Source organism: Ascaphus truei, chromosome 3 (assembly GCF_040206685.1).
Source record: "Ascaphus truei isolate aAscTru1 chromosome 3, aAscTru1.hap1, whole genome shotgun sequence".
In the NCBI taxonomy this organism is placed as follows: domain Eukaryota; kingdom Metazoa; phylum Chordata; class Amphibia; order Anura; family Ascaphidae; genus Ascaphus; species Ascaphus truei.
The window spans coordinates 413,623,009-413,634,544 of record NC_134485.1 but is presented as its reverse complement, the minus strand read 5'-3'; the positions used below and the strand labels follow the sequence as shown (position 1 = coordinate 413,634,544).

The window sequence follows — 11,536 nt, the reverse complement described above, 5'->3', positions numbered from 1 at the left end:
GGAATGACCAATAAAGGGAGACAAATGAAGGCAGATGCTGTAAATAAGTGGACATGTTCAAGGTCAAACACAATGCTGGTAAAAGGTTAAAAAAACTAACCACAGCGAAAAATCCATGTTGTAGAGAAAATGAAGGCCATGGTCCACGTGAAGAACACCTTTTGCAATATGGAGATGTTATTTATTAAAGTCTCCCAGTTGCAAAACTGGGGAAAAACTCGGTGCAAAAACAGCATTATTTTATAAAAAAAAAAAAAATAAGAAATCCCACTGAAAGAATTTGGCTTTTGCGATGATAAAAAAATGTTTGCTAGTAGGTAACAGTCCCATCTTTATGATTGTGTGTCAGTTCCACTGATTCTGATTCACACGTGGAAGATCAGGAACAACCCCTTGTCAACACAGATACTGTACACAAGCAATGGGGCTGCTTCAACTCAAGCAGCAGGTACAGCACTGTACACAAGCAATGAAGCTGCTTCACTTCAAGCAGCAGGTACTGTACTGTACACAAGCAATGGGGCTGCTTCAACTCAAGCAGCAGGTACAGCACTGTACACAAGCAATGAAGCTGCTTCACTTCAAGCAGCAGGTACTGTACAGTACACAAGCAATGGGGCTGCTTCACCTCAAGCAGCAGGTACAGTACTGTACACAAGCAATGGGGCTGCTTCACCCCAAGCAGCAGGTACTGTACACAAGCAATGGGGCTGCTTCACCCCAAGCAGCAGGTACTGTACACAAGCAATGGGGCTGCTTCACCCCAAGCAGCAGGTACTGTACACAAGCAATGGGGCTGCTTTCCCCACAAGCAGCAGGTACTGTACACAAGCAATGGGGCTGCTTCACCCCAAGCAGCAGGTACTGTACACAAGCAATGGGGCTGCTTTCCCCACAAGCAGCAGGTACTGTACAGAAGCAGCCGGTTCTGTTGCTTCAGGCCCACAGAGAGACTCTAACCATAATGAGCAACAGGGAACTACAGTATATGAAAAACTGCAGCCATGATGCGCTGTGCCAGGAGCTGAGATTCCTGACCATTGATGAATAGTGTGCTGTTTTTGCTCTGGTTTTGCCGTCGGGAGTAAACAGACCCTATGCAGACATATGTATTGAGGTAAAAGGGCTGCAGGTTTAATTTTTCTTTGATACATCTTGTGTTGTTTTGTTGCCCCAGAGTTGCACCTCCTTTGCCTTGATACATGCCGCCCTATGTCTTTAGAATCTACTAAGCTTTAAATTGCTGGTTAAATTTCTGTCTGCGAAAGCAGCAGAATGACCCCAGACCGATAGCAATCCCTGACAAAATCAGCACCAAAGTTAAAATAATGACTACGTTCATTTTCTTCAAGTCCTCTTTATCACAGATGTCAGGCCGGATTTGGCCAACTAATATTTCTTCTTGATATCCAAAACCTTTTGAATAGTGGCACGTTGTTACGTCCAATGCTGCAATTGCCACGATCGCTCTTTGAATCATATGGGTGATCCAGGAATTTCCACAGCAACTGAGAGGGTTTCCATTCAGGGAGAGGGTCTTTAAAGTACCTTCTAATGCTGGCATATTGCTGTCTTGTAAATTAATGAAACTGTTGTGGCTTAGGTCGAGAATTTCTAAATGACAATCTTTAGTCCACATTGGTAACCAAGTTAGTTGATTCCCCGAGAGGTTTAAATACGTAAGGTGAACAAAAAGGGGCAGATCGATGTTCAGCAGGGCTAGAGAATTGTCTTCTATAGACAACAGCTCTAGAGAACTTTCCAATCCCGCCAATGCTCTCGGTTTTATTGTAAGTCCTTGGTTCAATGACAGATCGAGAACAGTCAATGGAGTCTCATAAAAGGCATATTGAGGTACATCGTTAATCATGTTCATTCTAAGGTTTAAATGTCGTAAAGTAGGAATGTTAAAAAATGATACACATCCATGTTCCTTTTCGTCGTTTCTTTGTTTTGCCACTCCCAAAGTCGTACTGCACAGACTAATCTTATTGCTTTGGAGGTCAATTCTCACAATGCTTGGCAGACCTGGAAAAATGCTGGGTTCTAGTATATGTAGGTGGTTATTTTGTAGGTAGAATTCTTGTAAACTATGAAGAGAGTTCGTACTCCCTGATATGTTCTGTAAGGAATTGTCACTTAAATCAAGAATGACTAATGAGCTCAAAGTACCAAATTGGCCAACGGAGAAGACTTTGAGGCAATTTTTGCTTAGGTTTAAAAACCGAAGAGATGGCATAGTAACAAAGAAGTCCTCAGGGATGGATTTTACTTCATTATAACTTAAGTCTAAATGGCTAAGCTTGGATAAATTTACAGGGATGGTGTTTTTAAGGTCCTTATTTTCACTCTGATTTAGAAGGCGGAATGGATCACCCATCCACTCCATTTCATCATGAGATGCGTCTGCACCAAGATGTATAAAATTCTTTGATAGGTCTAGGAAAATCAGATTGTTCACCCTCGGTAAAACAGGAAAACGAAATAGTTTATTCTCGCTCAGGTCCACGTGTTCAAGTTTGTATTCATCCTCCGAATCTGATGTATGAAACATTTCAATGCTGTTTTTGCTCAGATTAAGAGTCCGAAGCTGTCGAAGGCTAAAATCTGAGATACAGGTGATGGAGTTCATGGCGAGATTTAGATTGATGAGATGTTTTAGGTTCTCAAAAGATCCTTCCTCTATATCCATGATAATGTTATTGTGAAGATCCACGTCCGTCAGCAATGGGCATCCAAGAAACATCTTTGGTGAAATCATCGTAATGCTGTTCTCTGACAGTGAAAGAGATTGAAGAGATGGGGCTTGTTCTAGAAAGTAGTTAGTCATGTCAGTGTACAGGCTGTTTCTTGACAGGTCCAACCTGCTTACATGGGGTAATACTCCAATTCCTGATGCCCCATTTTGGACAACTCGATCTAAGTAGTTCCCTGAAAAGTTTATTACCTTCAAATTGGTCATGTGCTTGAAGGTATCATGCTGAATAAAGCCTATTTTGTTTGCACTTAGATCAAGATTCTCTATAGATCTATAAAAAATCAGTGGCTTCTCTGTTATATTCTGTAGTTCATTTTTGGATAAGTCTAGTGCTTTTATGTTTGGATGAAGTCCCAGGGGGATTTGGTGAAAATACTTGTTCTGACAAAATGCCTCCATATTTACCTGTAGACCAAAGAAAAATGAAATATAATTAATAACAGAAGTTGACATAATTGAATTACTTTTTTTTAGTGTTAGTGAAAACCTGGAACAAGAAATAGTCGTCGTTACACGGATTCTAAGTTCTATTTTAAATATTCAACAATACTATTAATATTATTATAGTTTATTTATACAGTAACGACATATTCTGCAGCTCAGAACAACGGGGGAACAGGATTAGATAACTTACATAAACCAAATAACATACCAAATAAGGACAAACGAACACAAACAGAGAAAAAAGGTACTGTAATGGGGGCCCTGCTTGAGAGATCTTATAATGTAGAGGGAGGAAGGTGGGTCCAGTTGAAACAAAAGTTTAAGTGGCTGTTCATTGTGGGACTGAGTGTGTCTCAGGATGGAGTTTGGTCCAGTCACAGGGCTGGTCCCATTCAGGTTTGCGGGTGTGGATGTTTGGGGGTGTCAGATGGCATGGAATTTGGTACAGCCACACAGCTGGTTCCAATTGGGTTAGAGGGTGTATATGTTAGAGGGCTGCCAGACAGGCTTCCTTAAAAAGTTTTCAGTGAGCTTTTAAAAGTCTGAAAGCTGTTGGAGAGGCTAATGGTGCGTGATCGGAAATTTCAGAGAGGGTGCCGCACGGGAGAAGACTTGTACGCAGGAGTGAGAGGACATAATAAGGGAGGAGAGATCAGGGGTGTTTGGGGAAGTATTTGTATATAAGGGCTGAGATATAAGGGGTGGAAGGAACATGTCTTGATTCTAATTGTTAATACTGTATGATCTGACTATGATACATGTATTTTACACTGTTGAAGGAAGACATATTTTAAAGAAAAAAGTGAAACATTAGATAATTTCTACTCTGCTTTTTTCTTTTGCATGTGCCCCACCTTTTACTTTTTGGCCATGTTCATTTTAATATAGGGCCACCATGCTGTGTGGTTGTAATTTGCAGCAGGAAATGCAATAATTATAGCAAATGCAACTGGAAAAGGTAACACTTGCCAGATACTTCAGTATCACTTTGTAGTCTATGCATCATGCTCCAAGAGAGATCACTTTGGCATGTACACCAATCGTCAGATCTACTAAATGGCTGGTATTTACTTAATATGTAGATTTGACAAAATCTGTATCATCAATGGACCGCAGCATTAAATGCATTCACTAAGTATACTATATATAATATTTTAATAGAATGAGGGAGTAACATATGCAAGTCTCCCAGCTTCACTACTGATGCATTCACTGCCATACTTATCATAGAACATCCATAGCTTTCAATAGAATATTTAACATTGTAAATCTGCTGATACCTTTCGCCAGCTGATTTACAGCCTGGAGATTTCAATACATAGAACCCAGAGTTTTTTATTTTTAGATTGTAAGCTCCTTGGAGTAGGATCCTTCTTAACTACTGCACCCGGGTACATGTAGGTTTCACTTTTATTCTTATTGTCTTCAAACACCCATTGGAACGCACCGCAGAATATCAACCAAAAGTGCTTGTGGCGCAAAGTGACCATAAATAAACAATAAGATGTGCAAATAAACCCAGTGATTAATAAACACTCAAAACGCATATACTGTTACTCCATATGTAGATCCTCTGGTTCATAGGCTCCTTGGTGACCTCATAACTTTGCGCCACAAGCACTTTTTGGCTGAGTTCTGTTATAGTTGCGGTTTGGGGAAACCGCTGGTGTTCAGGCAGCCGCTTGACTTTATCACTATATTTGTTGCGCTTTATCTCTGTTTCACCGCAGAATATGTTAACATGTTAGAAATATAAACAACATGTGATAATGCCGGCAATTTCTTACGCGTGTATTTTCTGCCATGCACTAGATATCATGAAAAATCAACATCACGCTGCAATATACACAATTTCCTTACATACCAGGCCAAGTCTAAAATACTGTAGATTATAGGTAAACTAACACACATCCATTAAACCTTTTATGAGGCAGTATGCTGCAAATATAGTATAATATCCAATATGGATTATAAATGTACAGAACTATATTTATTTCTGAATCAATAAATGCTGAAATGCATGTAAAAATGGCCTATTAGGAGAGAAAATTGGTTATATACATATTACATTTAAGTGGAATAATACACAATATTATGTAATGTTAATCATACATTAAAAGATGTTTCATGGTTGAGGTATTTATTTTCTGGCATAATTGTATACTGCACACAGCCCCCTGAAGAAACAAAGGCCTCCTTCACCCACTCCCCTTACTGTATGTTTATTGGCTCTCTGATAACGACAAGTGGGGAGGTAGAGGAAACACTTAATTGACAAACCCTATCACAGGTCCCTTGGAAATGGGATTTGCACTGAATTCCCCCTAAAAACGAAATCAATCAAATATTTGCTTTAAGTATGGTTACATTTGTTTAGGGAAACAACTAGGCAGTGTTTCACTAAGCTCCCATAACAGGTATTAGAGCCCAATCTGAGTTACAGGGCGTTGAGTTGAATGGCCGTTAATGCCGATCGAGCTCTGATACCCGTTACCCGAACTTAACCTCTCAGATTGTTGAATTATTAACAACATATTTTTGGGGTCAACTACCAGCTATTGTACCTCTAAGCCCATTAAATCGCCATATTTAGCTTCCTATCCACCTACTGTAGTATGACTTTCTAAACTAATAAAGTAGCTGGCTCTGCCCTTAGTAAATGTATATATTTAATTGTATTGCAAATTGCAGACAGACCATCTCCTTTGCGAGATACATCATTTACAAAGACTGTGCTAATGCTTTACACATTGCTCTTATATTAAATGTAGGTTTGGCAATGCCACAGAAGAACGGCTGAGATTCCCATGACCATAACATAGTGAGTTTGTGAGTTTAATCAATCACTGTAGTAGGAAGACATCTGCCCGGCATTAATAGTCTGGAGACTCAATAACAACAGATGTTATTGCCCAATCCTAATGTAGTCCGCTCATGTGCCTTACAGCAGCACTGCATTAAGGCCTATTTCTATAAGCAAAGTAATATGTAACTGTGAGTTGTTGTCTAGAACTGAAAAGATGTCTTCTATTGTAAATGTCATTGTGTTATTTGGGTACCATAAGACGGTATGCCCAGCTCCAGCCCTCAAGCCACCCCAACAGGTCAGGTTTCCATAGGGTTACCAGACGTCCCAAACATACGGATTGTCCCTTATTTCATTGACTTGTCCCGTTGTTCCGGAAAGGTCTGTCGGGACGCGTTAATTGTCCCATATTTTAGTGTCTTCCCGTGCAGTGCCTGAACTTTACATTACTTTAATGAAATCGGTTCTAAAACCTTCTTTCGTCTTTCCCTGCCAAGAGCAGAGAGGATAAATACCAGAGTACAGCAGTCAAGCAGGAGATACCATTCAGCTTGAAGCTTTTCCAAATCTTTTGTCACGCATTATGACATCACACTTTGATACTGGATTTCAGCGTCCCGTATTATAAATACTTAAATGTGGAAACTCTACATTTTCAGGATATCCCAGCTTCAGCACAGGTGGTTCAATCAGTCACTGCTTCAGCATAGGTGTATCAATGAGAGCTTCACTGGAGCCTGCCACCCAGATGAAGACACTGGTGTCTTGAAATGGGTTGGAAGGGGAATGTTTCCCTGCCTGAGTGGTTTTTTTAAATGGGAAGTAGATAAAATATACAGTGTGTTTCCAATTTTTTTATTACGAATGGGCAAATTCGTGGGTTAAAAATTCAAACCCCCCCTGGAACTCAATAGGTCTGAATCATACTAAACTCGATGTATGGGCCAGTATGCAAGGCAGGAAAAAATCTAAATCTCAGATTTGGTTCTGGTCCCCCTACCCTGCGACCCTTTCAATAATGGCCCCTGAGTAACTGTTAAAACTGTACGCTTATAATATATATTCTCTCTAACTGTGCATGCAATGTCTTGTATATAATGTATAACCCTGTTAACTTATGTAACTGTATTTGTAACCATGTCATCTTAACTCTATGCCCAGGACATACTTGAAAAGTGAGGCAACTCTCAATGTATTACTTCTCTGGTAAAACATTTTATAAATAAAAATAAAAAAGTCCTCCGAGGACCCCTATCTCCTCCAGTGCAGTTGTAGGGTCCCCATGTTAATTGCAAGCAGATTCTGCCCACCTCCTCTGATGCAATACTTTCCTGGTGTCAGAAGAGCCCGGGGAACAGCAGGGGAGAGGAAGCCTATCAAGCCCCTGATTGAGTCACCTGTGCTGAAGATGGGATATCCTACAAACCTGACCTGTCGGAGGGGCTTGAGGACCAACGTAGAGCACCCAATTTTGTGATGTCCTGGAAATGCTTGCCGAACACAAGTGCCACAGACATACAGTATAGACCCATATTTGGTGGTGCTAATCCACAAAACCCCATCCAGCAACATGAGAACTTATTGCCCTTTGATGTGGGATTTTCACTACAAAGTTTTGTTACGGTACATCCCTTTTCAAACAATTAGCAATTATAAAGTCAAAACAATTGTTTTTGTAGTGGAAAGCAGAATGCCGATTAGTGTTAAGGGCATTTTGATTGTAAGGGTCTCACGCTACGGTAGAGCTGGACGCCATTCACTTCAATGTGCCTAGTGTGCAACATTCCCTGCAACCTGTGCACAAAGATTGTAGCAGCACCCACTGATCTCTCCCCGACGTGCTCAGCCTCTGAGAGTCTGTAACTTCCCTTCATAAATGGAGAGCTGAATGTTATGGGAAATTGCACTAATTTCTATGAAACTCCAAAACGTTTCATTCCATAAATTGACTCCTGACAAAGCTACAACCTTAGTGAAACGTGTAGGGACCCTGATGGCGAGAGCCGAGAGAGGATCCAGAGAAGTGCGGTCTGTGTTTCCGGGCAGTCGTAACCGGAAAGGACATCAGCAGACAGAAGTGACATCAGCAGACGGAAGTGACATCAGCAGATATCCAACTCGAGTAGACCTCAGTGTTGCGGAAGCGGTGAGATCGCGACTCACCATACCATCGGGAATTACCGGTTTTATCTGTTTAAGACCTTAAAGAATGACCTTCCTGTAAGCGTTCAATCTGGAGGGCTGCTTTGATTTTGATAAAAAGTTGATCACTATTTTATATACTGTCAGCACCATTATTCAGTTTCCTCTTTTTTGAGATCACCAACCCACATGACATCTTTGCCACTGATTGTGATATGCCCATTTGCAATCACTCACATGAGTAGAACCATTGGAGGTTACACAGCGTCATTGCCGTTTTTTACTTTGCAATATTACACCATTTGCGTTCTCTCTGTGTCTCTTTTTCCCCTCTGCGCCATCTCCTGCTCCCCTTTTTTTTAAAAAGAATCTTCATTCCATAAATGACATCATAACTTCAATATGCTTTAGAAAAAAACAAAACAATGTTTGTTTAAAAAGAAATGAAAGAGTATGAAAAATCTTTAGGGTACAGTCTGCCTTTAATCAAGCCCAACATATTCCCAATCTTTGACCTTTTGCCCCCATTTTCCAGTGAAGCTGTCCATTCTTATCGTCCTTTGTTAAGTATTGTATGCATGGTCCCATGTTGTGTATATATAGATAGAAAGGTGCTTGTTGAGTTAGGTGTGATAGAGCTGATTCAGCACTACCACAGGGAAAGTTCCATCAAGTCAGTGGGGTTTTCATTGCAGTAGTGCCGAATCTGCACTATCACACTTTACTGAATAGACCCAATATACGCCAACCAACTTTATTTAATTTTGGGAGTGCACAAGTTTTTATTAATTAATAAATTAATTTTATATATATAAAAATGTATATACTGTATATATATATATATATATATATATATATATATATATATATATATAAAGAAAAGAGCGCAACCCCCATAGCGTAACAAGTAAATTTAATAGGATGGGGGGATGGGCAAGGGTGGGCAAAAGGTGCACTTACAAGTACAGTACTTATACAGTTATAAAAAGCGTTTGTGAATATATCACCGCCACAATGAAAGTCCTCTGAGGAGATACTGCTGCACGGCTCTGCTCACAAACAGCTCACAAGTCTAGATGATAAAAATGTCGTGTTATAAGACAAGCTCACTGCTTGTAGCCTCAATACAAGCCCTGGACACGATCCGGCCTTGACCGCGTCTCCGCGCAATGACATAATGCCATTTTTAGAAGAGTCCTAACGTGTTTTGTTGCTCACGGCGACTTCATCAGAGGACCCTAAAAAGGTGTTTAAACTTGGGAGGTTTTTCCATTTTGCTCTATGGGCATGACCTACTATGGTTGTTCCCCCTCATACAGAGGTAAAAGGAAAGGTTCACAGTGTAGTGTTAGTAGTGTTAGGACCTGCAAATTTGGTTATGCCTTGACGTTAGCATGCAGACTTATAGCACTTTGGCCAAAGGGTTTAACTAAATGACCAAGAAAATATTATTATTGGAGATTTGCAACGCTCTGTAGAACTCCTTTTGATATATATATATATATATATATATATATATATATATATATATATATATATATGTATGTATATATATGAGCATACAGTTGTATTTACATTTGCATATTTGCTTTGCTGTGGAGGGTTTTTGTCACTTTTTTTACTCACCATAACTTAACTCAGTATTATGGTTGGCCCATCCTTTAGCTTCTTTGCATACCCAGTTAATCAACCCCACACTGATGAGACCCATTAAGGTCGAAACGGCTGTCTGTGGGTGGGTTTTCTGGGTATGCACCTTAACCCTGTCTGTGCTCAAAGCTGTGACCATGCAGCAAGCTTAAGCCTATAGGGAACCATGTTAAAAATGGTTTTTGAAGCAAAAAGTGGCACTGTGTGCTCATTTGCATGTCATTTCCCAGAATCCCTTGCTGCAGTGGAAGTGCTGTGTGCTGGGTGATAATGGGGAAAGGAAGGGTTGCAGACCTGCCTAAGACATGCAGATGAGCATGCAGTTGTATTTACATTTATATATATATATATATATATATATATATATATATATATATATATATATATATATATATATAATGTGGTGGTGTTGGGGTTTGCGCTTGCTGGGAATGTGTGTGTTAATTCATAGATATATACATATATATTTTTTTTATGTGAGCTTTTTTAATTGTTTTGCATAGGTTTGTTAAAAAAGTGTTATACCTGCAAAAAAAAAAAAAAAAAAAAAGTTTTATGACATGGAATACATTAGCCTTAATAACCCATCAAGAAGCAATATTATTGTATTTTGGATGTATTACATATGAAGGATATGTTTTTATTAAGTGAGATCAGGCTAAAGTATTAATTACTGTATTTTTGTTTTCAAGACTTCAGTGCAAGAAACATTAGTTATACAAAATTATTGCACATTAAACAAATTCCTTCAGTCGCTGCTTGCTTGATTTCTTTGATGTTGTTAGATAGAGTTCATAGTTTAGAAACAGATGCTGGGAGGGAAACAGCAGTCATTATGGAATGGTAAACATCTACATTCAAAAGAGACTTTACATTCCAAAAACAACAGTTCCTAAAATACTTTCTGGAGAGGAGATGATTAGGCATTTTTCACAGGGAATTAGTAATGACTGATTCTAGTCTTCAAGGAGAGAGGATGCACTGAACATTTCGAGCATAACTACTTTTGGAAAGTTGCAGTATTGTCAAAACCACTGTACACCCAGGTTATTATGAGATTCAAGTTAAGTCCGGGATCAATGAGTTTCCAGAGTCCATCAAAATATAGGTCTCTCACCCGGAATGTATTGCAATTACCTTAAAAAGGGAGGACTGGATTGAAAGCTCAAGATGACATGGAGCAATGTTGGGGATACTGGAGTTGGTATTTCTCTGCATGTGATATTTAGTATTGCTAGTCTAACTCCATGTCATCATGAGATTGTAGTCCAGTTCTAGTTTTCCAAATCTCAGATGCCCATAGAAATACACTGTAAATATATTGCTTCTCTGAGATTAGAGTTAGAAAACGTGGACCAGAAAAAAAAAAGGATTTCAGTATTAGTGGATACCTTTTATATTTGGACTAACACTTTATATTTTAGGACAGGGTTCCCAGAAAACTTGTCCTAAAATATAAATTGTTAGTCCCCCCAAAAAATATCACCGGATACTGAAGTACTCTTTTTTTTTTTGCACCGGGCAAATGGACTAACACGGATAACTCAAATTAAAACATAGCGTGGCGTCTACTCTTATGATGACATGGAGAAAGGTTGGCAATACTGCAGCTGTTTCAGCAAATAATAGCCAAGACCAGAGGCATGTATGTATGTCTTTATTTATATAGCGCCATTAATGTACATAGCGCTTCACAGTACTAATACACGTGATAATCATATAAATAACAAATAATA

General features: G+C 39.3%; 1 protein-coding gene across 2 annotated transcripts in view; it reads right to left on the bottom strand.

Annotated features, from left to right (window-relative positions):
• Positions 1 to 742: 742 nt before the first annotated feature.
• Positions 743 to 11,536, bottom strand: part of LRRC32 (leucine rich repeat containing 32) — a 55,110-nt gene continuing 44,316 nt past the window's right edge. The window contains exon 3 of one of the 2 annotated variants that reach the window (XM_075592669.1): positions 743 to 3,163. In XM_075592669.1, coding sequence (XP_075448784.1) covers positions 1,229 to 3,163 — 1,935 coding nt within the window. In that variant the 3' untranslated portion in view covers positions 743 to 1,228. The remainder of the gene's footprint in view (positions 3,164 to 11,536) is intronic. The other variant, XM_075592668.1, reaches the window with a different exon arrangement.